At 40.0% G+C, this 26,590-nt stretch overlaps 1 protein-coding gene across 6 annotated transcripts in view; it reads right to left on the reverse strand.

The window, feature by feature from the left end:
* ACACA (acetyl-CoA carboxylase alpha) overlaps window positions 1-26,590 on the reverse strand; it is a 240,643-nt gene that overhangs the window by 209,007 nt on the left and 5,046 nt on the right. For 3 of the 6 annotated variants that reach the window (XM_055400493.2, XM_055400527.2, XM_088828656.1), the window contains 2 exons: window positions 5,603-5,649; window positions 2,213-2,465 (listed from right to left, as the gene is read on the reverse strand). In XM_055400493.2, coding sequence (XP_055256468.1) covers window positions 2,213-2,439 — 227 coding nt within the window. In that variant the 5' untranslated portion in view covers window positions 2,440-2,465; window positions 5,603-5,649. Of the gene's footprint in view, window positions 1-2,212; window positions 2,466-3,112; window positions 3,208-5,602; window positions 5,650-26,590 lie in introns of those variants that run through there. The other 3 variants (XM_055400510.2, XM_055400502.2, XM_055400521.2) reach the window with 2 other exon arrangements.

Below are 26,590 nucleotides of genomic sequence, written 5' to 3' on the forward strand. Positions count from 1 at the left end.
ATGTAGACTTTTGGATAGCAGCCATTCTGACTGGTGTGAAATGGTATCTCATTGTGGTTTTGATTTGCATTTCTCTGATTATGAGGGATGTTGAGCATTTTTTCATGTGTTTGTTAGCTATCCTTATGTCTTCTTTGGAGAAATGTCTGTTTAGTTCTTTGGCCCATTTTTTGATTGGGTCATTTATTTTTCTGGAATTGAGCTGCAGGAGCTGCTTGTATATTTTGGAGATTAATCCTTTATTGCTTCATTTGCTATTATTTTCTCCCATTCTGAAGGCTGTCTTTTCACCTTACTTATGGTTTCCTTTGCTGTGCAGAAGCTTTTGATTTTAATTAGGTCCCATTTGTTTATTTTTGCTTTTATTTCCAATATTCTGGGAGGTGGATCTTGGAGGATCCTGCTGTGATTTATGTCGGAGAGTGTTTTGCCTACGTTCTCCTCTAGGAGTTTTATAGTGTCTGGTCTTACATTTAGCTCTCTAATCCATTTTGAGTTTATTTTTGTGTATGGTGTTAGGAAGCGTTCTAGTTTCATTCTTTTACAAGTGGCTGACCAGTTTTCCCAGCACCACTTGTTAGGAATAAAACATAATTAACTTCCTTAACTCTTTTCTTTGGACCTCCATGTAGCCAAACATGGGTGACCACTGGTACTCACTACTTCCTCTTTTAGAAGCTGCTGCTGCTGCTGCTGCTGCTAAGTCACTTCAGTCGTGTCCGACTCTGTGTGACCCCATAGACGGAAGACCACCAGGCTCCCCTGTCCCTGGGATTCTCCAGGCAAGAACACTGGACCCCAAATCTCCAGGGATAAACAAAAGACAGGACAGTCACATTCAGCCATATCCAGCATACGATTTTACTACAGAGTCTGATTCTTAAGTGTATTAAAAGGAGCTGAATTATTTTACAAGCCATTAATAATAAAGCACCAAGATAATAACAGCAGCAAGTCACCCTAATTTATGTTTGTGTGAAATTACCAATGGAGAAGGCAATGGCAAGCCACTCCAGTACTCTTGCCTAGAAAATCCCATGGATAGAGGAGCCTGGTAGGCTGCAGTCCGTGGGGTCGCTAAGGGTCGGACTCGACTGAGCGACTTCACTTTCACTTTCACACATTGGAGAAGGAAATGGCAACCCACTCCAGTGTTCCTGCCTGGAGAATCCCAGGGATGGGGGAGCCTGGTGGGCTTCCGTCTATGGGGTCACACAGAGTCGGACACGACTGAAGTGACTTAGCAGCAGCAGCAGCAAGCTTACCAAAAATCTCAACCCTGGATACATGTTATAATCACTCAAATAACTTAAAAAAATGTCCCAACTCTAAGCCAAGCCAGTATCAAGTGAATCAGAATCTCTGGGGATGGGACTCATTTCTCAAGATTCCCCACACGATTCTTATGTACAGTGAAAACCAAGAACCACCTATTCAGACCCTGTAATCCAAGAAATGCAAGGCAAATGAGCACAAGTTCACATGTTGGTTGTACAAGCAAACATCAATAAATAAGAATAATAAAGTGATACTATTTATGGACATTCTCAATTACATGCAGAGAATTGCGTTTCTAGAGGAAAAGGAAAGCTCTTCAACAACCCCTTGTTCCTCAATAAAGACTGGCCTTGGGACTTTGCTGGTGGTCCGGTGGTTAAGAATCCACCGTGCAGTGCAGAGGACATGGGTTCGACCCCTGGTCAGGGAACGAAGATCCCACATGCCAAAGGACAAGTAAGCCTGTGCACCACAACTGTTGCGATTGTGCCCCACAGCCCGTGCTCGGCACAGCCAACATAAATTAAAAATAAAAAGAATATAACTTCCTGACATGATAAAGCAGTTCAGAGAAAGATTACTACCAGTTTGCCCATCCCTGCAAAAGTCCCATCAATCATTGGACAGTTACAACAATGTTAGCCAAAGTAACAGAGACTGAAATTCCTCAGCCTCACTTGCTGAGTCTCACTAAAAGACCCCTTGTAAGAACAAGAGAACAGTGAGAGGAAATATTTAGGAAAAGATACTTTCAAAAACCTGCACCCCAGGCAAAATATATCATCTCCCACTTACTCATCAAAGCTTTAAGTCCAGTGATGTAGAAAAAGGTGAAATAATCTTGACTCAAAATATCCTTGCTCTTTCTAGAACAAGATCAGTGAAACCAATAGGACAGGTTCAGTAAGAAAAACATTCAGCTTCTCTGACTTACCTCATGTGCAAGGCCAAACCATCCTGGAGGCTCGAGATCCCCAAGTCAGAGAGCGTATCTGAGCTGACTGAGGCTGGTGACAGAGAGCCCTCCTTCTCCTCCAGCAAGTCGAGCTTCACCAGGTTGCTAATCTCATCCTCTGAGTTATCTTCAGACACGGAGCCAATTATGAATCGGGAGTGCTGGTTCAGCTCCAGAGGTTTCGCCAAGGAAGAAGGTTCATCCATTGTTCCTTCAAAATGAGCTCTCAGAGCTATGGAGAAGACAATAAGTGAGAAAAACAGGTTATGGATAATAACCTACATCTGAGGAAAGCCACAATTTAGACCTAATACACCACAGCTGGCACCTGGAAGCAAGGCAGAGTCTGAGATCTAGTGTTCTTGGCTATTCTTTTTCAAGGACTTTGCTTTCATTTTTTTCTTCTTCTTTTTTTTTTTTTTTAATTTTGGCCCACACTACACAGCATGTGGGATCCTAGTTCCCTGGGCCAGGGATTGAGCCTCCTGCGTTGACAGCACAGAGTCCTAACCACGGACCACCTGGGAAGTCCCAAGAATTTTGCTTTCTAAAAGAAAACTCAGACCATCGGAACTACACCTAAGAAAATTAAAATCAGTTCCCTTTTCCTCAAAGAACGTTCTCTCTAAAAACTATAAGCCATTCCCAATGTCTATAAATTTGGTGATGTACAGGAACTAATAATGACCAATGGAGAAATTTTTGCAAGTAGATGAAAGCTGCTTGCTGGGATACTGTGATTTCAAGTATTAGTATTGGGGCTTCCCTGGTGACTCAAAGGGTAAAGAATCCACCTGCAACGCAGGAGTCCTGGGTTTGATCCCTGGGTTGGGACAATCCCCTGGAAAAGTGAATGTTTACCCACTCCAGTATTCTTACCTGGAGGAATCCATGGACAGAGAAGCCTGGTGGGTGTTATAGACCATGACGTCCCAAAGAGTCAGCTACGACCGAGCGACTAACACTGATACTCTCTATTAGAGAGAATGCAGGGTAAGGGTTTGGGGACAGCAATGGTCATTTAAAACTTGGTGTTTAAAGTAACGTATACAACTATAACCTGGTTCCAGATACTACACCGTGAGACTATGAATTTTATGTAACTGTATATATTTATTATACCTAAGTGAAATAATATATAACAAATTATACATATTTATTATGCATAAGTGAAATATATTTATAAATGCACATACATATATAAAGAAAACGAAATGTGTATATATACTACACACACACACATATTTAGCTTTAAAGCAAACTCCAAATGAGTATTTCTTAATTAAAAAAAAAATCTTTACTTGTTCCCTTGAATTTTTTCTTAAAATTACATCTATTAAAAATTCACCCCAAAATCTCTGTTTGGGGCTCTAATGTGCTGACTGCTGACACTGATAGGGAGAAAGTGAATCTACTATCAAATTTAAAATATATAATTAAAATTACAGAAGTGTTATCTCAATTAAGTGTAAGTTTTCTAGATACAGGGCCTTACTAGTCAGGAGTAGATGTTACCAACTGCTAACTAATTAACAAAGATCAAAACATAGCTCAAAGATGATAACAATAATAAAGGTCAAAAGTAAATGAAATAATATTTACCCTGTCATTTCAAAAATCCTATTTAAAAAAGTCAAAACTACACATCAAATTGGTATTGAACAGCTTATTGCCTGGCCAACAATTCTAATTGAGAGGAACAATTCCCAGTTCTGATATTGAGATGCTCTATGGAAGTTACAATAATAAACTTATTATTAATAACTTCATACGCTATAAACCACTTTGATGTATAAAAGTTAGTGTTCTTTGACATTAGCTAATAAAACATCAAGATTTTAAAATATTTGAGAATCATCACTAAATACGTTAAAACTACACATGCACCATTAGCTTTGTGTAAGTTATAAATCAGAGCTTATTCATTTACAAAAACAAAACAGGATCTGCAAACGCTAGAGCAGTGGTTCTCCACGTGTGGTTGCTGGACCACGAGAGCAGCCACAGCAACCACATCACCGGAGCTCTGCCACGGACTAGCTGACCATACCTAAACCTACGTGTCGGGGCACAGTAATCCATTTTGTAACAAGTCGTGGAATTTGAAAACCACTGTGCTAGAAGAATAGAACAATAATAAAAATTTGGCCGGAATGCTAAAAATTACCTATAGACATTTCCTAAAAGTGAGCTGAGGATTACTTAATTTTCCATTTTAAAAATCAGAATCAAATATTAATATAAAAGCATCATGTGACAGGAAAAACCTGATGTCTAAATTCTCTATACAGGGGACTTCCCTGGCCGTCCAGTAGTTAAACGACTCCATGCTTCCACTGCAAGAAGCCCAGGTTCGATCCCTGGTCTGGGAACCAAGAGCCCTCATGCTATGCAGTATGGCCAAAAATAAAATAAATAAATTCCCTATACATTTCTCCTTTAGAATATTAGGTTTCTTTTTTTAAAAGAAAATTTTAATATCTCTAAATTTTATAAAGAGGCTCATTTCCAGAATGCTTGGTTTTAAAAAAACCCAAGTCATTAAAAAGAGAAAAAAAAGATATAAGGGGAAAAGGGAGAGAAGGAGGGAGGGAAAAACTGTAACAAATTTACCACTCTGAAGAACACCAACAGGTACAGCAGCAAAAAGGCTGCTTCTTTCATATTTTTAGAGCAGTGACTAATCAAGCTTAAAAATACTAGATAAAAAAAAATTTCCAAATTCCATCTCAACTAACGCAGAAAACGATAGCTGCCTTCTTCACAAGAGAAATAAGTAAGGTACTCAGGGACAGATTCTAGTTTATAGTCTAAGCAAAATTAGATAACTGAACACACACACACACACCCCATTCCATTGAATTCCCTGATTCCAAGGGAGAAGAAAAAGAAAAGACTAAATAAATGAAAGGCTCCATATGGTCAACTTCAAATTGTTCTTTCCAAGCTATGAACACGAAGACAGCCTTCCCTATAGGTTCCAGAGACTGAAAGCAGCCAAGAGGCAACAGCTTAAAAGCCTGTCCACCAACCGGCAACTCCACTTGAGTGGTATTCCCAGGCGACAGGCCTACAAACCACAGAAAAGAGAAGTTCTGTACGGAAAATCACTGAGTAGCTGCCAGACACTCTAGAAGCTACTCCACTGCCCGTCCCCTTTCCACTGATTCCAGCCGGAATTGAGGAGAAAAGGTGGTGGATTCCTACCACTGTCAGTCTCACCCACTTCAGGCTGCCCCCTCTCAATCTGCTTATATTCTTTTGTGGAAGGCAACTTTTAACATAAAAGTCTACAATTCCTTATTTCAGCACACGAACATAAAACTTTTATCACATTGCACACATGAAAGAGCATTATTTGTAACTGACCTCTTATAATTCTTATTGTCTGAGCAGATATCCACTTCCAAAAAGAACTAAAGAAAAAAAGAGAGAGAATTGAAGTTTTGTTTTTTTTTTTAAGAAACTCAAATTTTATCAATTGCTGTTTTGTTCATCTTAGTACAAAACTAAATACTCAAAGTATCATTTTTCTTAATGTGAAGTTCAAAGTTCAGTTGACTTTCAATCTGTAAATCAAAAGCATTATACATTCAAAGACTTTATTATTCATGAAAAGTATTAAACAATAATCCAAGCTTACCATTCCACAAGGTGCCTTTTCCAACTGTTTATCTCAACGGACACATTCTGACCCTATGACTTCCAGTATTTCATCAAAAAGGAGGCAGTGGGGACAAGAGAACCACTAGAGATTCTCTACAATTCACTCAGGCTCTGATTATGTTTCCACAAAGGTTGGGAGCCAAGGGGAAGACAGGTCTCTAATTATAAGTTCCTAAACTAAGGGAGCCAAGAATCTCTAGCTATTTCCCAAATACTCAGTTTCCTTCTTTGCCCAACAATTATAATCTATTCAGCGTAGAAATTCTCAACTTTGACTACATGTAACAATCACCTGTGGAGTTTTTTTTTTAAAACAAATAAATGGATCAAAAAGATGGGGTGTCTTTATACAATGGAATATTAGCCATAAAAAATGAAATTTTGCCATTTGCAACAATACAGATGGATTTGGAGGGTATTAAGTGAAATAAGTCAGGCAGAGAATGGCAGATACTGTATGATACCACTTACATGTGGAATTTAAAAAATACAACAAACTAGAAAGTGAATATAACAACAACAACAAAAAGGCAGATTGACACATACAGAGAAAAGACGAGTGATTGCTGGGAAGGAGAGTGAAGTCAGGGAGGAACAATAAAGGGGTAGGAGATTAAGAAGTACAAACTATTATGCATAAAATAAGCTACAAGGATATATTGTGTAACACAGGGACTATAACCAATATTTTATAGTAAGAGTAAATGAAGTATAACTTTTAAAAATTGTTGACTCTATACTGTATACCTATAATAACATTGTATATAATATTGAACAACTATATTTCAATTTAAAAAATTATTTAAAAAACAAACAAGCAAACAAACAAAAATATATATATGTCTAAACTCCATTTCAGATCTTCTGAACCAGAATCCCTGCTGCTGCTGCTGCTAAGTCACTTCAGTCGTGTCCGACTCTGTGTGACCCCATAGATGGAAGCCCACCAGGCTCCCCTGTCCCTTGGATTCTCTAGGCAAGAACACTGGAGTGGGTTGCCATTTCCTTCTCCAATGTGTGAAAGTGAAAAGTGAAAGTGAAGTCGCTCAGTCGTGTCTGACCCTTAGCGACCCCACGGACTGCAGCCTACCAGGCTCCTCCATCCATGGGCTTTTCTAGGCAATAGTACTGGAGTGGCTTGCCACTGCCTTCTCCGAGAATCCCTGCTAGAGAACCAGATATCCGAATATTAAGTTCCACGATTGACTGAACCTCTTATAAATCTGGACTTGGGGCTTTCCTGGTGGTCCTGAGATTAAGAATACACCTTGCAATGCAGGGGACACGGATTCCATCCCTGGTCTGGGAAGGTCCCACATGCCTTAGGGCAACTAAGCCTGTGAGCCCCAACTACTAAAGCCAGCATGCCCTGAATCCTCTGTTCCAGCAACAAGAGAAGCCACCACAATGAGAAGCCTGTGCACTGCAATTAGAGAGTAGCCCCCACTCTCCATCGCTAGAGAAAGCCCTTGCACAGCAGTGAAGATCCAGCACAGCCAAAAATCAATTTTAAAAATTATAAAGTAAGTAAATAAATCTAGGCTTGAAAATCATTGCTCTAGAGTACAGAAGAAAAAAGAAGGAAAGAACCTCTTTATACAGATAGGAAAATCCAGAAGCTCAAAGAGAGGACCCCAAATGACAAGCAACAGGACTGGGGACAGTGCAGGTATGCCAAATGTCGAGTTAGGATGTACCCGACTGTGTAGTCTGAGCTAATATTATTCCCTACATCTATGGGAAAGAAGGCAGTGAAAAGAGGCAGGAAAAAGCATGTAAGTGTGGATGGAATGTAAACAAAGGAGTCAAAACCAAGGGCCAAGATAACACTCTGACCCTACCACATATTGGCAGTGCACTGGAACAAGTCACTAAACGTCTCCAAGTCACCTCATCTGCGAAAATAAAAAGAACTCACATGTACCTCATGGGACTGCTGTAAGGACTGAGAATACAGGAAAAGCTTTTACAAACGATGATGCACGAGACCACTGTGTTTCAAATATGAGTTAACCAACAATCAGAATACTAAGACATTAATGTAGTGAGTTACAACCAATATTTTAAAAATCAAGTAGAACAGGAAATGTTGGGACTTCCCTGGTGGTCCAGTGGTTAGGAATCCACCTTGCAATGCAGGGGATCCAATTCCTAGTCAGGGAACTAAGCCCCCACATGCCAAGGAGCAACTAAGCCCATGCACCACAACTCCTGAGACTGCACTGCAACCACAGAATCTGTGCCCCATGGATCCGCAAGACACAACAAAAGACCCTGCATGCCACAACGATGACCCGATGCAGCCAAAAAATATATATTAAAAGAAAAGAAAAAGAAGTATTTTTAAAAAGAAATGGTTAACAGTGCACCATGCTATAAGGATAAATATTGCTTTGTAAATTTTTGTATCAATTACATACATTTCATAATGTTAACATCTTATTATGGTGTGTCCAAAAAGTTAAGTCCTTTTTTTTTTGGCCACAACCCCTGGCTTGAAAGATCTTATTTCCCTGGCCAGGGATTGAACCCACGTCCTCAGTGAAACCCTGAGTCCTAACCACTGGACCTATAGGAAATTCCCCAAAAAGTTAAATCTTAAAGTCACAATTAATCTTCAAACTGCCCCCTCCACTTTGTCCTCTCTCACAAATGCAGTGGGTGAAGTACCTAAACCAATGGCTCTTGAAGTTTCCTAAGTCAAGACACTACCAGAAATCTGATAAAAGCTATGGACCTTTTTCTGACAAAAATTCATGCTCACCCAAATTTTGCTTGCATACAAGTTTGGGAACCCTAAAGCCTTGCCATGAAATAGGCTTAGACTTTTTTCTCTAAGTGGTCAAAGAATGGAGTTGAGCCCTTGAGAAAGCTCATACAGCTGCTATCTTATCACCTCTAAAAGAAGGCCTTTCCCCAAACAGAGCTGTAGAACATTCTACTTAGCCAAATAAAGACTTCATTATATCAAATGTTAGCAAGGTCAAATTTTCTTTGATTTAAAAATACATATAGCTGACACTTGAACGACCACAGGAGTTAGGGGTACCAACCCTCCACATAGTCAAAAAGTCGGTAATCACTTGGAAGGGGGCCCTCTATCTATGCAGTTCCTCCAAATCCAAGATGCAGCATCCACAGATGTGATCAACCTTGGTTCCCATAGTAATTACAGTATTTACCACTGAAAACACTCCACGTACAAGTGGACCCACGCAGTTCAAACCCCTGTCATTCAAAGATCACCTGTCGATATTCTTGAACTTTTATTTGGGGACCTGAAAATATTTGCAGAAGGCTCCCAAACTGTACCCTATGTCCCTGAAAAAAATAAGGTAAAGCTAACTATAGCTAATGCACTTATTTAGACATTTCTCTAAATAAAATAGAACAGACTTTGCCAAATTTATGAAACATGTTCTTGAACTCAAATGACATTGTATTTTCCCAGCAATTCTAATCAAGAGGCAGCAATTAGTTTTCACAGTGACTGATAAAACTATCCAAGCTAACACAGCATATCCTTGCCCTTTTAAGCCGTAGTAACTTCACTGAAATTTTAATCAAAAATAATTACTGAATTTTCCTGGTCATTTTTGTCATTCTATTGATGAACTCTTCACTCCAGTACTCTTGCCTGGAAAATCGCAAGGACAGAGGATCCTGGTGGGCTACGGTCTATGGGGTTGCAGAGAATCAGACACGACTGAGCACATAAAAGGATTTTGGTATTAATTCAACATCCATGAGGGTTACACGGTTCTTTTTTAATTAACTAATTTACTTGTTTGGCCGCGTCAGGTCTTAGTTGCAGCACTCAGGATTTTCGCTGCAGCGCAGAGGCTTCAGTTGTGGTGCACAAGCTTCAGCAGTTGCGGCTCATGGACTCGAGTGCAGGCTCAGTAGCTGTGGTACTCAGGCTTAGCCGTTCTGCAGCATATGGGATCTTAGCTCCCTAACCAGGGATCGAACCTGTGTCCTCTGCATTGCAAGGCAGATTCTTAACCGCTGGACCACCACGGAAGTCCCTATACAATTTTTTTTAAGCCACATTTTATTTTCCTGCAAGATCTGAATTTTAAAATGACAAGCACTTGTGTTCCGACTAGTGAGATAAATGACAATATATTCAAAGATAAATAAGATGTGGTCCCTGGCAAAGTGGCTGTGGACACCTAAATAAACAATTACAGCAGTATAATAGTTGCTAGGTATGGAAACACAAACCTGGAGGTGATAATGATGAGCGCAGGGATCAAAGAAGACTTCCTGGAGTGGGAAGGCATTAGCAAGGATTAACTAAGAAGAAAATCAAGGACAAACAAGGAAATTAAGGAAAAACAAATTCCATGTAGAAGAAACTACTGAATAAAGACCTAGGTAGAATATGATTTACGAGAAATACTACATCTGAATGCCCCTCCCAAGTGGTGCTAGTGGTAAAGAACCCACCTGCCAATGCAGGAGACACAAGAGACACGGGTTCAATCCCTGGGTCAGGCAGATACCCTGGAGTAGGAAATGGCAACTAACGCAGTATTCTTGCCTGGAGAATCCCATGGACAGAGGAGCCTGGTGAGCTACAATCCAGGGGATCATACAGAGTCGGACAGGACTGAAATGACTTAGCATGCAGCACATCAGAATGGCTGCAAGAATTTGAGGCCATTTCCTTCAAGAGCCAGCTGGAGACTTTGGGGTTGTTGTCTGTTAGTTTTTTTGGTAGGGGGGTGTTTATTTTGTTCTGTTTGTTTTTGGTAAACAGGAACATACCTCTTTAGGATATAATAGAGAAAATAATATGGTGTATGTTCCAGTCTTCACTTCTCAGTCTAGGGATTTAGAATATTTATCAAGGAGGAAGCCAGTGCTAATTTCTGCACCTTTCAAGAAATCTTTAAAGAAGACTTGCCAAACTTCTGGATAAGGATGGTAAGTTGAATGAATATCAACTTTTGCTCCTGCCTGAAAATCCCATTAAAACAAAAGGAAAGAAAAAAAATTTTTAAAGCATAAACCAAAGAAAGTCACCCCTTCCTTCCTCCCCCTCAAAAAATTCAGGGGAGACAACAGCAAGATAATTTTCTTGAAAGAGAGATGGAAGAGTGATAAATGACTACACAGACCCAAGAAAACGAAATCACGAGCCATTGTAGTAAACACAGAATCAGTGTAATTTACATCGTAGAATCTCTAAAATGTTCAGGAAGTGGAAGTGAAAGATGGAATTATAAAGAGGATTGGATGAAATTATATTTCAGAAGCTTCAGATCCTTAGATTTTCTCCCCAGCTGTAAACGCGGGTGCCTGCTGCTCTTCCATCCTGATAAGAGACTGAAGAAGACTTATTCTCTAGAGAGTAAAATGGAGGGTTTCTCGGCTGAGGGATGCTGGCAACAGTAAAAGGGATTTTCCATACTGAAAATGGAGAGATTAAGTAAACACATCGAGTAAGACGTCCCAGCCTTCTCTCCCCAATTTTCATCCTCCAAGAGGGAAACTGAAGGATCATTCTTTGCAAAATCTAACCAGATGAATGAAAGAAAAAGAAAAAAAAGCCTCAAGTAGAACAACAACAAAGAACATTAGAGATCCCAAATTAAAATGCCCAGTCAGATCACCCTACAGTGAAATAAACAGTCAATGAGCCTCATTCACATTTTCATAATCTTGGATTAGTTTTTCAATCCCTTCTCTTAAAGTTTAGCATTCAATTAAGTATTACTGGATGGTTGAGAAAAATATGGAAGAATTCTTTTTTTAAATAATGACTACCTGTAGAAGACAATGCAACTTGAAGAGATTATGCAATACAAAATAATTTTAATTAGGGGAGGGGAGGCAGGAAGGCAACCTAACTTCTGTGGTATTTTTCCTATAAACTCATAACCCTAGAACAATCATGAGAAAACATCAGACAAATTTGAATTAAAGGACAAAATACTTGAACAGTTCTCTTCAAAACTGTCAAGATCATTAAAAAAAAAAAGAAAAGAAAGACTAAGAAACTATCACTATCAAGGGAGACTAAAAAGACATCACGACTAAATGTAATGCAGTTTCTTGGATTAGATCCTGGAACAATAAACTGGAGAAATCTAAATGAAGTCTACAGTTTAATATTACTGAACCAATGTTAACTTCTTAGTTTTGACAAAAGTACTGTAATTATATAAGATACTAACACTGAAGGAAGCTTGGTGGAGGGTATTCAGGAATCTAATGGATGCTATTTGCAACTTTCCTGTAAATCTAAAAATCACTTCAAAACTCAAAACAAAATTAAAATTTTTAATTTTAAAGGACTATCATTATCCTGAGAGAACTAAAATATTACTTACATGAAACACATGGGTATTTTTAAAGGAAACATTTAAAGAACAAGAAAGAGTTCTTGTAAGTTAAAAATACAACCACAGCAATGAAAACTCAGTACAGAAGTTAGAAGATAAAGAAATATCTTTCATAAATCAGAATAAAAAGAAAAAAGAATAAACATTAAGAGAAAAAAGATAAGTACCAGAGAATCTATTCAGAAGGTCCAAAATGAAGAAGAAAGTATGAAAGTATTAGTCACTCAGCAGCATCCAACACTTTGCGACCCCATGGACTTATGAAGCCCACCAGGCTACTCTGTCCGTGGGATTTCCCAGGCAAGAATACTGGAGTCGGTTGCCATTCCCTTTTCTAGGGATCTCCCCTACCCAGGGATCAAACCCAGGTCTCATACATTGCAGGCAGATTCTTTACCGTCTGAGCCACGAGGGAAGCCCATACAAAGAAGTGGCACTCTCAAAAGTAAGAACAGAACAAAATAGAGGGAAAGCTAAAATTGATGTAGTAAGTCAACAAACTTCCTAAAACTTAAAGGCATAATGGTCAGGTTAAGAAGGTCCATCAAAGATCTACAACAAACAAAAACAGACAGACACCAAGCGACATCACTAAAATTTTTAAAAAATGAAGACAAGGAGAAGATTCCATAAGCCTCCAGAGAGAAAAAAAAAGGTCACATACAAAGGAGCAAGAATCAGAATACCCTTCAGACCTAACAGCAAAAATAATGGAAGCCTGAAGGTAGCGAAACAATGCTTTCAAAATTCTGAAGGAAAATTATTTCAAACCTAAAATTCTATTGCCAACCAACTATAAAGATATTTTTAGGCAGGAAAATCTCAAAATAATTACCTCCTAAAATGAAGCAATTAGAAAATATATTTCATTTTACAAACAGCAATACAATAATTGATACAGCCCAGAATCATAAATGTATGTTAAAACCATTGGAAAAGAGATTATTCTAAAACAGGATATTCCCGTGGTGTTAAAAAAGAAAATCACCTTACAGAAAAGGATTCTGGTAAGACAGGAGAGTAGCAAGCACTAGGAATCTGTATCCCCAATTAGACAATAGTTGCATTGGCAGAATTGGCCTAGTGTAACTATACTGGAATTTGGGAATTTACTGAAAGCTTGCAAGTTCCATGGACAGCCTGAAGGTTAATTGTGGTTGATTACACAGTCAATTTTCCCTGGAGAAGGAAATGGCAACCCACTCCAGTATTCTCGCCTGGAGAATTCCGTGGACAGAGGAGCCTGGCGGGCTACAGTCCATGGGGTCGCAAAGAGTTGGACACAACTGAGCAACTATCACTCACTGATGGTCAGTTTTACTTCAGAGTATAGCAGCAGCTCTCCGTCTCCCACCTCAAGTCATACGGGAGCACCGGTCCACTGTGCACATGCTCTTCACACACGGGCTATGGAAGCCAAGCTGGACAGAAACAACCCTGTCCTTCAAATACTGGGGATGCGTGCTCCGATCACTGACTGCTGTTTCTGATGGCACAGGTGGAGACAGAGGCAGACAGCTACAGTTGTTACTCCTCCTCTCACTGTTGCAAATCCCTCATCCTCCAGCTGAAGTGACTCCCAGGGGACTTAAATAACCAGTGCCTGGAACTTCCCTAGTGGTCCAGTGGTTGAAAGTCCACCTTGCAACTCAAGGGACGTGGGTTTTATCCCTGGCCAGGGAACTAGGATTCCACATGCCATGGGGCAACTAAGCCCTCAAGCCCCAGCAAAGGATCCTACATGCTGCAACTAAGACCCAACACAGACAAATAAAGAAATAAATATTTGAAAAAAGAGAGAGCCAGTGCTCTTTTATGTCCCCTTCATTTTCCTTTTTCCCCCTTTTGGGAGGCAGACACTAAACACTAGTTTATATACAGGGAAAAATTAGAAAGTGACTGAATATGCTGAGGGGAAGACTCAGGAAAGACCTGAAGAGACCTAACATCTATATCTCAGGCTGACATTCCACATGGAGACTGTCTACAACAGTCAAAAAAACCAAAAATGACAATTAAAAAAAAATCAAATTCTAGGAAGAAAGAGAATCTGATTTCCAAAATTACCACATTATTGAAATCTAATATCCAGTTTTCAACAAAAGATCACAAGGCATACAAAGCATGAGGAAACTACGGCCATTAAAAAAAAGAAAAACTAAATCAACAAAAATTATTCCTAAAAAACACCTGATGGTAGATATATTAGACAAAAATATTAAAGCAACTGTCTAAAAGATGCTCAAAGAACTAAAGGAAGATGGGAACAAAGTCAAGAAAACAATCTCTGAATAAAATGGAAATAAGAATAGAGAAATAGAAAACCTAAAAAGGAACCAAAAAGAAATTCTGGAGCTGAAAATTACAATAACTGAAATGAAAAATTCACTAACGCAAACTTGAGCAAGCAGAAGAAAGAATCTGCAAACTCTAAGACAGGACATATAAATTATCAAGTTGGGGAAATGGAAAGAAAAGAGATAGACCAAAAGCGAACACAGACAGGGCGCTGGGGGACACCCTCAAGAGACCAACATATGCACTGTGAGATCTCAGAAGGGGAAGTGAGAAGAGGACAGAGAGAATATTTGAAGAAATAATGGCTGGAAACTTGCCAAACTTGATGAAAGACAGGAATACAAATGTTGAAGAAGTTTAACAAACTCCAAATGAGACAAACTTAAAAGATCAATAGGCATACTTTATAACCAAACTTTTAAAAGTCAAAAGACAGAGAATCTTGAAAGCAGCAAGAGAAAAGACTCATCAACTGTATACCAACACTTTGGATAATCTAGATGAAATGGATAAATTCCTAGAAACAAAACTAAATCACAAAGAAATACAAACTCTGAATAGACCTATAACTGGTAAGGAGAATACTAATCAAAAATCTCCCAATGAAGTAAAGTCCTGGATCTGACACCTTCCCTGGTGACTTCTACCAAACAATTAAAGATGAATATCAATTATTCTCAAATTTCTTCAAAACACTGAAGAGAACACTTCCTAACTCATTCTATGAGGCTACTGCTGCTGCTAAGTCACTTCAGTCGTGTCCGACTCTGTGTGACCCCACAGACGGAAGCCCACCAGGCTTCCCTGTCCCTGGGATTCTCCAGGCAAGAACACAGGAGTGGGCTGCCATTTCCTTCTCCAATGTGTGAAAGTGAAAGTGAAGTCGCTCAGTCGTGTCCGACCCTTAGCGACCCCACGGACTGCAGCCTACCAGGCTCCTCCATCCATGGGATTTTCTAGGCAAGAGTACTGGAGTGGCTTGCCATTGCCTTCTCCCTATGAGGCTACAGTTACTCTAAATATCCTCAACAAAAAACTAGCAAACAGAATTCAGCAGCATATTAAAAGACTTATTATATACCATTTCCAACTGAGATGCAAGGATCCCACTGGATTCCAGGAATGCAAAGGTGATTCAACATACATAAGTTAATCAGTGTAATACACCACGGTATCAGAACGAGGGGAAAAACCCACACGATCATCTCAACTAATATAGGAAAGCATCTGATGAAATTCCATACACAGTCATGGTAAACAACATGCCAGGGATAGAAGGAAATCTCATGCAAAAAAGTCGTATATGAAAACCCCAAGGCAAATATTATACTCAGTGGTAAAAGACTAAAAGCTTTCCTCTGAGACATACAGAGGATGTCCACTTTACAACTTCCATTCACCAAAGAAATTCTAACCAGAGCAATTAGGTAAGAAAAAAGGAAAAGGAACAGACAATCAAATTGGAAAGGAAAAAATGCAATTATCTCTGGAGGTGATATGAATTAAAGATTTTACACACACCAAAATAGAAAAACAAAAACCGTTAGAGCTAATAGATGAATTCAGCAAAGTGGCAGAACACAAAGTCAACACACAAAAGTCAGTTGTATTTCTATACACTAACAGTGAACAAGCTGAAAAGGAAATTACAAGAACAATTCCATTTACAATAGCATTTAAAAGAATAAAATATATAGGAATTAACTAAACCAAAGGGAGAAGGCAATGGCACCCCACTCCAGTACTCTTGCCTGGAAAATCCCATGGATGGAGGAGCCTGGTGGGCTGCAGTCCATGGGGTCACAAAGAGTCGGACACGACTGAGTGACTTCACTTTCACTTTTCACTTTCATGCATTGGAGAAGGAAATGGCAACCCACTCCAGTGTTCTTGCCTGGAGAATCCCAGGGACGGCGGAGCCTGGTCGGCTGCCGTCTATGGGGTCGCACGGAGTCGGACATGACTGAAGCGACTTAGCAGCAGCAGCAGCAAACCAAAGAGGCAAAAGACTTGTACAATGAAAACTTTCATAGTTTTTATAGTTTTATATATTGCTGAAACAAATTAAAGACATAAATAAAAGGAAACACATGCCATGTTCATGGATTGGAAAACTGAATTTTGTTAAAATATCAATACTGCCCAAATTCAGTGCTGCTGCTGCTAAGTCACTTCAGTCGTGTCCGACTCTGTGTGACCCCAGAGATGGCAGCCCACCAGGCTCCCCCATCCCTGAGATTCTCCAAGCAAGAACACTGGAGTGGGTTGCCATTTCCTTCTCCAATGCATGAAAGTAAAAAGTGAAAGTGAAGTCGCTCAGTGGTCCAACTCTTAGCGACCCCATGGACTGCAGCCTACCAGGCTCCTCTGTCCATAGGATTTTCCAGGCAAAAGTACTGGAGTGGCTTGCCATTGCCTTCTCCGAAATTCAGTGGAATTCCTATCAAAATCCCAATGACATTTTCTGTAGAAACAGGAAAAACCTACCCTAAAATTCATATGGAATCTCAAGGGTTCTTGAATAGTCCCCCCCACCCCAAAAAAAATCTTGAAAAAGAACAAACTGGAGAACTTACATTTCCTGATTTCAAGAACTGTTCTTCAAAGCTACAGTAGTCAAAGCCATGTGATACTGGCATAAAGACAGACATGAAGACCAATGGAATACAAGGGAGATCCCAGAAAGAAACCCTTGTTTATAGGGTCAAATGATATTTGACAAGGGTGCCAAGACTATTTAATGGGGAAAGGACAGCCTTTTCAACAAATGGTGCTGAGAAAACTGGATCTCCACATGCAAACAAATAAAATCAGACACTTACCTAACAACACAGGCAAAAATGAACTCCAATGGATCAAAGACCTAATGTAAGACTTAAAACAACAAAATGCTTAGAAGAAAACACGGGACAAAAACTTCACATCATTGGATTTGCCAAAGATTTCTTGGTATGACATCAAGAGTATAGGTAACAAAGGAAAAAAACAGACAAATTGGATTTCTTGAAAATTAAAAGAAGTTTGTTCATCCAAAGACTCTATCAACAAGAGTAAAAATGCAATCCAAAGAATGAGAGAAAATATTTGCAAATCATATACCCGATAAGTAATAAATATCCAGAATATTATAGAGAACTTCTAAAACTCAACAACAAAAATAACCCAATTCAAAACTGGACAAAATATTTGAATAAACATTTCTCCAAAGAGGACCTACGAATGTCCAATAAGCACATCAACATGCTCAACATTACTAATCATTTGTTGTTGGTGTTTAGTTGCTAAGGCATGTCCAACTCTTTTGCGACCCGATGAGCCCGCCAGGCTCTTCTGCCCATGGACTTCCCAGGCAAGAATATTGGAGTGGGTTGCCATTTCCTTCTCCAGGGGATCTTCCCAACCCAGGGATCCAACCCATGTCTCGTGCATTGGCAGGAGGATTCTTTACCACTGAGCCACCAGGGAAGTCCTTACTAATCATTGCTGCTAAGTCACTTCAGTCGTGTCCGACTCTGTGTGACCCCATAGACGGCAGCCCACCAGGCTCCCCTGTCCCTGGGATTCTCCAGGCAAGAACTACTAATCATTAGGGAAACACAAATCAAAACTAAAATAAGAAGCCATTCCACAGTAATTAGGATGGCCACTATCAAAAACAGAGAAAACAAGTATTGGTAAGGATGTGGAGAAATCAGAACCCTTGGGGTGCTGTGGGGTGTAAACTGGAGTGCTGTGGAAAACGGCATGATGGTTCCTCAAAAAATTAAAAATAGAATTACCGTATGACCCACCAACTCCACTCTGGGTATATACTCAAAAGAACTGAAAGCAGGATCTCCAAGCGCTATTTGTACACCCACGTTCATAACAGCATTATTCAGAATAACTAAAACTTGGGAAAAAAACCAAGCATCCATTGATAGATATATGGATAAGCAAAATGTAACATATACATACAATAAAATATTATTCAACCTTAAAGAGCAATATGCTACAATGTAAACAAACCTTGAGGACATTATGCTAGGTGAAATTCAGTTCAGTTCAGTTCAGTCTCTCGGTCGTGTCCGTGCCATGAATCACAGCATGCCAGGCCTCCCTGTCCATCACCAACTCCCGGAGTTCACTCAAACTCATGTCCATCGAGTCAGTGATGCCATCCAGCCATCTCATTCTCTGTCGTCCCCGCCTCCTCTCACCCCCAATCCCTCCTAGCATCAGAGTCTTTTCCAGTGAGTCAACTCGTCGCATGAGGTGGCCAAAGTATTGCAGTTTCAGCTTTAGCATCAGTCCTTCCAATGAACACCCAGGATTGATCTCCTTTAGAATGGACTGGTTGGATCTCCTTGCAGTCCAAGGGACTCTCAAGAGTCTTCTCCAGCACCACAGTTCAAAAGCATCAATTCTTCGGCGATCAGCTTTCTTCACGGTCCAACTCTCACATCCATACATGACCACGGGAAAAACCATAGCCTTGACTAGACGGACCTTGGTTGGCAAAGTACTGTCTCTGCTTTTTAAAATGCTATCTAGGTTGGTCATAACTTTCCTTCCAAGGAGTAAGAGTCTTTTAATTTCATGGCTGCAATCACCATCTGCAGTGATTTTGGAGCCCCAAAAAATAAAGTCTGACACTGTTTCCACTGTTTCCCTATTTCCCATGGAATGATGGGACCAGATGCCATGATCTTTGTTTTCTGAATGTTGAGCTTCAAGCCAACCTTTTCACTCTCTTCTTTCACTTTCATCAAGAAGCTTTTGAGTTCCTCTTCACTTTCTGCCATAAGGGTGGTGTCATCTGCATATCTGAGGTTACTGATATTTCTCCCGGCAATCTTGATTCCAGCTTGTGCTTCTTCCAGCCCAGCGTTCCTCATGATGTACTCTGCATATAAGTTAAATAAGCAGGGTGACAATATACAACCTTGACGTACTCCTTTTCCTATTTGGCACCAGTCTGTTGTTCCATGTCCAGTTCTAACTATTGCTTCCTGACCTGCATACAGGTTTCTCAAGAGGCAGGTCAGGTGGTCTGGTATTCCCATCTCTTTCAGAATGTTCCAGTTTATTGTGATCCACACAATCAAAGGCTTTGGCATAGTCAATGAAGCAGAAATAGATGTTTTTCTGGAACTCTCTTGCTTTCTCCATGATCCAGCGGATGTTGGCAATTTGATCTCTGGTGCCTCTGCCTTTTCTAAAACCTGCTTGAACATCTGGAAGTTCACGGTTCACATATTGCTAAAGCCTGGCTTGGAGAATTTTGAGCATGACTGATGGACAGGGAGGCCTGGCGTGCTGTGATTCATGGGGTCGCAGAGAGTCGGACACGACTGAGCGACTGAACTGAACTGAACTGAGATGAGTGCAATTGTGCGGTAGTTTGAGCATTCTTTGGCATTCCCTTTCTTTGGGATTGGAATGAAGACTGACCTTTTCCAGTTCTGTGGCCACTGCTAAGTTTTCCAAATTTGCTGGCATATTGAGTGCAGCACTTTCACAGCATCGTCTTTCAGGATTTGAAATAGCTCAACTGGAATTCCATCACCTCTACTAGCTTTGTTCGTAGTGATGCTCTCTAAGGCCCACTTGACTTCACATTCCAAGATGTCTGGCTCCAGGTGAGTGATCACGCCATCGTGATTATCTTCGTCGTGAAGATATTTTTTGTACGGTTTTTCTGTGTATTCTTGCCACCTCTTCTTAATATCTTCTGCTTCTGTTAGGTCCATACCATTTCTGTCCTTTATCGAGCCCATCTCTGCATGAAATGTTCCCTTGATATCTCTAATTTTCTTGAAGAGATCTCTTGTTTTTCCTATTCTGTTGTTTTCCTCTATTTCTTTGCACTGAAATTAGTCAGCCACAAAAAGACAAATACTGTATGATTCCTCTTATATGAGGTCCTCAGTCAAAATTATAGACCAAGAGTAGGATGGTGGTTGATCAGGGCTGGAGAAGAGGAAAACAGGGAGTTACTGTTCAAAGGATATAGCAGTTTAGATGTACAAGATGAAAAAAGTTCCAGAGATGGATGGCAGTGATAGTTACACAGCATTATGAATGTATTAAATATCATAATGCAAAACTGTACATTCTTAATGGTTAAGATAGTAAATGTTATATGTTATTTTATAATTTTATATGTTATTTAAGTGCTATATGTTACTTTAAATGCTATATGTTATTTTATCACAAGAAAAAGTGAAGAAAAACCACTCATGAGTTATATATTAATTACAAAAGTGAATAAAGATTTTTACAATGAAAAAATATGGTGGGGGATATCTCTGGTGGTCCAGTGGTTGAGTGTCTGTCTGTCAACGCAGGGGACATGGGTTCAATCCCTGGTCCAAAAGATCCTACATGCTACAGAGGGACTAAGCCCACACTCTAGAGCCCCTGAGCCTCAGCTACTGAGCCTGTGTGCTACAACTACTGAAGCCTGCGAGCCTAGAGCCGGGTGCTCCGCAAAAGAGAAGCCACTGCAGTAAGAAGCCCACTCACCACAACTAGAGAAAGCCCCAGCGCAGCAACAAAGACCCCGCGCAGCCAAAAAAACTATATGCACACATTACTCCGATGAAAATAAAAAGGGAAGCCGCTCACCGTGTAATGGTAAGTGAAGAAATCAAAGATGAAGGGTGGTGTATAAAGAATGTATTTGTTGTTGCTGTTTAGTTGCTAAGTCTGTGTCTGACTATTTTGCAATCCATGGGTGGTAACCTGCCAGGTTCCTCTGTCCATGGGATTTCCCAGGCAAGAGTACTAGAGTGGGCTGTAATTTCCTTCCCCAGGGGATGTTCCTGACCCAGCAATCAAACCCATATACCCTGCATTGCTGAGTGGGTTCTTTGCCACTGAGCCACCAGGGAAGCCAAAGTATGTACAGTTTGTATTAAAAAGTTGGCAGAGTAGGGGACTTCCCTAGTGGTCGAGTGGCTAAGAGTCCTTACTTCCACTGCAGCGGGCCCAGGCTCGAGCCCTGGTCTGGGAACTAGGTCCCTTGTGCCACAACTAAAGAGTTCACATGCTGCAACTAAAGATTCCACATTCCACACACCACAATTAAGACCTGCTGCAGCCAAAAAAAGAAAGAAATAATATATATATATATATTTTAAGTTGGCAGAGTAGGACGAGAATACAAGAGCACCTGTTTTAATATAAATAAAATCTCTGGTTATTAGTAAGAAATACTTAATTAAATTTAAATTAACATATCTGATAATTACTATTAAAAGTTATAGTAAGAAATAACACTGCTCGTTTCTGGTAAGGAGAATTGAACGGCTGCAAGACAGAGTCAGGAGAGAGAATGTCACTGTATACACTTTCCTATACTTATAATTTTGAATTATGCGAATGTATTATTTACTAGCAACCAAAATTTTAAATGTTTAATAAAAAGCTTTACCATTAGTTTCATGCTACTCTAATTCCTTACCTCATATCTGCCTGAGCTTTTAAGAGGACAACTGGTGTGTCACTCACTTTATTTATTTATTTGTGGCTGTGCTGGGTCTTTGCTGCTGCTCAGGGGCTTTCTCTAGTTGCGGTGCATAGGATTCCTGTTTTGGCGGCTTCTTTGGTTGCAGAGCACAAACTCTAGAATGCGAGCTCAGTAGTTGTGGCACACAGGCTTAGTTGTCGCACAGCATGTGGAATCTTCCCACTCCAGGGATTGAACCCATGTTCCCTGCACTGGTATGCATACGTGCGAAATCACTTCAGTCGTATCCAGTCACATCCAACTCTTTGCAACCCCATGGGCTGTAGCCCATCAGGCTCCTCTGTCCATGGGATTCTCCAGGCAAGAATACTGGAGTGGGTTGCCATGCCCTCTTCCAGGGCTGCATTGCTAGGCAAATTCTTAACCACTAGACCACCAGGGAAATCTCATTCATATATTAGTTTATATATATATTTAACTTTTGGCTGCACCCTGGAACATATGGGATCTCAGTTCCCCAACCAGGGATCAAACTCACACTCCCTGAATTGGAAGGCAGAGTCTTAATCACTAAACCACCAGGGAAGTTTTCCATTCATTTATTAATATGTGTTACTGTGTAACTAACTCTGTTATCTCCACAATGAAGCTGGAAAAGTTTTTACCTCTTCCAATTGTCTGAAATCTACTACCCTAACACTTAACAATGCTGTGTAAACACTAGGCTTTTGTAGGCTGAGTGTTCCATAGAAATTCAAATGAATATGAGGTATGACAAAACTAGGAGATGTGAATCACGTGTTCAAATTTTAAACAGTATTCCCTTGAAACATTCAGAGGCCTCCAGGTAAAAAGCCATTTTGTGAATTCAGAAATCTCTGGGATTATGAATCAATTCCTCCCCATAATATTATTTCATAGAGCAGCATTTAGAAAAAGCTGAAACCACGATGTAAGAGTTTGACTGCAAAGAAAGCTGAGTGCCGAAGAATTGATGCTTTTGAACTGTGGTGTTGGAGAAGACTCGAGAGTCCCTTGGACTGTAAGGAGGTCCAACCAGTCCATTCTAAAGGAGATCAGCCCTGAGTGTTCATTGGAAGGACAGATGTTGAAGCTGAAACTCCAATACTTTGGCCACCTGATGCAATGAGCTGACTCACTGGAAAAAACCCTGATGCTGGGAAAGACTGAAGGCGGGAGGAGGAGGACGACAGAGGATGAGATGGTTGGATGGCATCACTGACTCAATGGACGTGAGTTTGGGTAAACTCCAGGAGTTGGTGATGGACAGGGAGGCCTGGCGTGCTGCAGTCCATGGGGTCGCAAAGAGTCGGACACGACTAAGTGACTGAACTGAACTGAACTGAAACCATCATTCAGGTGTCAGCTACCTTCCAGAGTACACCCAGGATTCAAGAATAAGAACAATTTCTTCCTTGAAGAACTGTTGCTTGATTTTTTTTTTTTTTTTGGCCTGCCCCCAAATGTTCTGGATGTGTTAGGCATTATATTTTACATTATCTGGAGGAAATGTGGAGCTGGTGAAATTTATACATTAAAGCCAAAAGTCCTAATCCTCCTGGAGATACAACATTTTATAGGTTTTAGGGAGACAGTTTTAGATTGAAAATAATGAACAACTCTCAAAAATTAGTTGCCTGATAATACACTAGTCAGACGATGAACTGCCTAGAGCTGGAAGTTTCCAACAGGAGTATTGGATAAAATATTTTCATATTAACTATAAAGATGAACTAGAAAATTCCTAAGGTATATTCTAATACTAAAAGTTCCATTCAGTTCTCAGATTTTTGTAAGATGGAATCAAAGGGATATTCAACAGTTTGCCTTGCCACACTCAGGAATACCACTAAATACTGAAGCACAAAACACAAACAACCCAGCTACCTATCCTCTTGGTGCCAATTTGCTGATATTACTTCTAGTAAACTTAAAAACTAATCAAGCTCCTATTAACCTACTATCCCCCCAATTTGGCATGTGGGTAAATACATACACGTACCAGCTTATGACTTAAGAACAGTTTGAGTGGTCTACAAAAACAAAGGATGATTTTTAGGAACCACATTAGAGTACTGTCTTATTTCTACCATATGTGTGTGCTAAGTCGTACCAGACTCTTGGTGACCCTGTGGACTGTAGCCCACCAGGCTCTTCTATCCATGGGATTCTCCAGGCAAAAATACTGGAGTGGGTTGGCATGCCCTCCTCCAGGGGATCTTCCTGACCCAGGGATCCAACTCAAGTCTCATGTCTCCTGCATTGGCAGGTAGGTTCTTTACCACTAGCACCACATGGGAAGTCCATTCTATCCTAGGAGATAGTCAAATATTCATAAGCAAAACCTTACACTTCCTGAAAAAAACTGTCCAAAACTGAGCCTGCTTTTCAAACTTAACTCCACGAATTCATTCAGAATTTTCAAACTTCATGTTATCATTTCCAAAACTGAAAATCATTATTCAAACTTACTCTCTGGGATGACTACTTTGTAACTACTACTGCCATGTAACATCAGTTTCTGATGCCATGCAATGGTAAACACTCCTGTGGTTCCTTATACAAAGGAAGGTGAGTGCAGCAACCTGAAGGGATGGAAGAAACCTAAGTTCCAAATAACATCCGTGAAAAGCCAAACCAACTGGGACCACCAACTTTTGGGTAAGGTGCTAACATCCCTTGTTGCTGAAGTTTCTTTTCACTCACTTCCTTCAACATCCTGAGACTAGAGACTAAATGGCTTTATGATGGCTTGAATAAATAACAAGTTGGTAAGAGAACTGTGTCTACTGAGAGCATACATAGTAAAATCGACTTGTTGAACTCATAAAAACCTATGCCCCATTAATGAGATTTATTATTTGTATAAGTGAAATGACCTCTGACCACTATTTGTCAATAGTTTCCTCTATGTGAATATCATCTCACATAACTCATTAGAGCCAAGTAGTGGATACTCACTGAACTTTAAAATTAGTGAAACAAAAAACTAGCTAAGCAACAATCTGTTACAGTGGAAGATCAACAAAAATTTCCTTTAAAAATGTTACTTGCCTTAATAGTTAAAAGAAATTTTTTTTTTTGGCCAATGAGTCTTCGGTGTTCATTTACTTCTTCATAATCTTACTGTTTTAAGGGCTTAGAAAGACACTTGGTGCATATCTGCTATTATTATTAATCTTTAAGAACAATTTTAGATAATGATATAAAAATCTTTTTCTGAATTGTAAAAAGACTCTTCCAATTAAAAATATTAAATTCCAACATATTATTCAAATAATTATTTTAACTTACTTCTTTCTTCAACCAATATTTTTAGGGTATTAGCTATCCAAAAAAAAAATTTTTTTAAGAAAGGAAAACATCAGCCCCAGACCTGTTAGCCAGCCTGTGTGACAGACTAAAAAACTTCCTAGTCATTGACTGAAAAGGAAATCAAACGTTACATAGTGATCTACACCTGAATATGTCCATGGCACTTTGAAAAAGCAAGGATGGGATGAGAGTTCTAAGGCTGGCTTTCACAATACTAGTTCATTGACATAATCTTGTCTTCTGAACTATTAAGATAACTAAACCAAATGTCACCATTTCTCAACATTTCCTCCCACTTTAAAATCCATGACATCTTAATGGAGATGTATTTCTGCTCTGCACTGGTTAATTCCAAACAAAACTTGTGCCACACAAATAAACTCAGATGACTTCATAAACTAATACTTTGACATCTTTCTTATGCCATTTTACAATGTTTGCTAATTATCCTGAAATTCACAACAGTTCCTCCTGTTATTAAAAATAAGGAAACTGAGGCAAGAGAAGTGAGCTGCTACTTTGCAGCAAGCGGGCATCTCTCCAGACACTGCAAGCTGCTGTCCTGCCCTATTAAACCACAGTGCTTTTCTTAAAGGTTTAGTGGCTAAGTGGCTCAGACACTTTGTGGCCCCATGGACTGTAGCCGGCTAGGCTCCTCTGTCCATGGGATTTCCCAGGCAAAAGTGCCTATCAAATAAATAGGCACACGGAAAGGCTTCTCCTCACAGACATGCAAGACATCTCCCCCAAGAAAAGACAAAGAAGAGAATTCCTATCCGTGCCCCCCAGGAAGAAGAAACCATAAAACCAAAGTAAGGAGGCTTCTCAATCTGCACTGAGGACGAGGGGGTAAAAAACTAAAAAAAAAAGAGGGAGTCGAGGGGGACCAGCTTCTGAGACTGAAGACCACGTTATCAGGTTTATTTCGCACACTGGGAAATTACTGAAACACTGCTTAAGGAGAAACGGAATCAGAAATCCCGAGATTTCAGTCTTAAACGCCCAGACAAAGACACCTGAAAGTGAAGTATTTCCAAAACCTGTACAGTGGTTAGCTTACTCTTACTTGCTTATATAAAACCCACAAAGCCTACTTGGAGTCCCTAGTACTTAGAGCTGATTCCCAGTGTCCACCAGCGTCCACTTCCCCGCGTCCAGTTCCAGAAATACGGTTGGGTCTGACCCAGGCAGGATCTTCCGGCACGTTTTCCTCTGAAATTCATTAGCCTCACACCACCTGGAGACGACCTC

The sequence above is a fragment of the Moschus berezovskii genome, chromosome 20 (genome assembly GCF_049115385.1).
Source record: "Moschus berezovskii isolate FMDL1 chromosome 20, NW_MosBer_1.0, whole genome shotgun sequence".
Classification (NCBI taxonomy): domain Eukaryota; kingdom Metazoa; phylum Chordata; class Mammalia; order Artiodactyla; family Moschidae; genus Moschus; species Moschus berezovskii.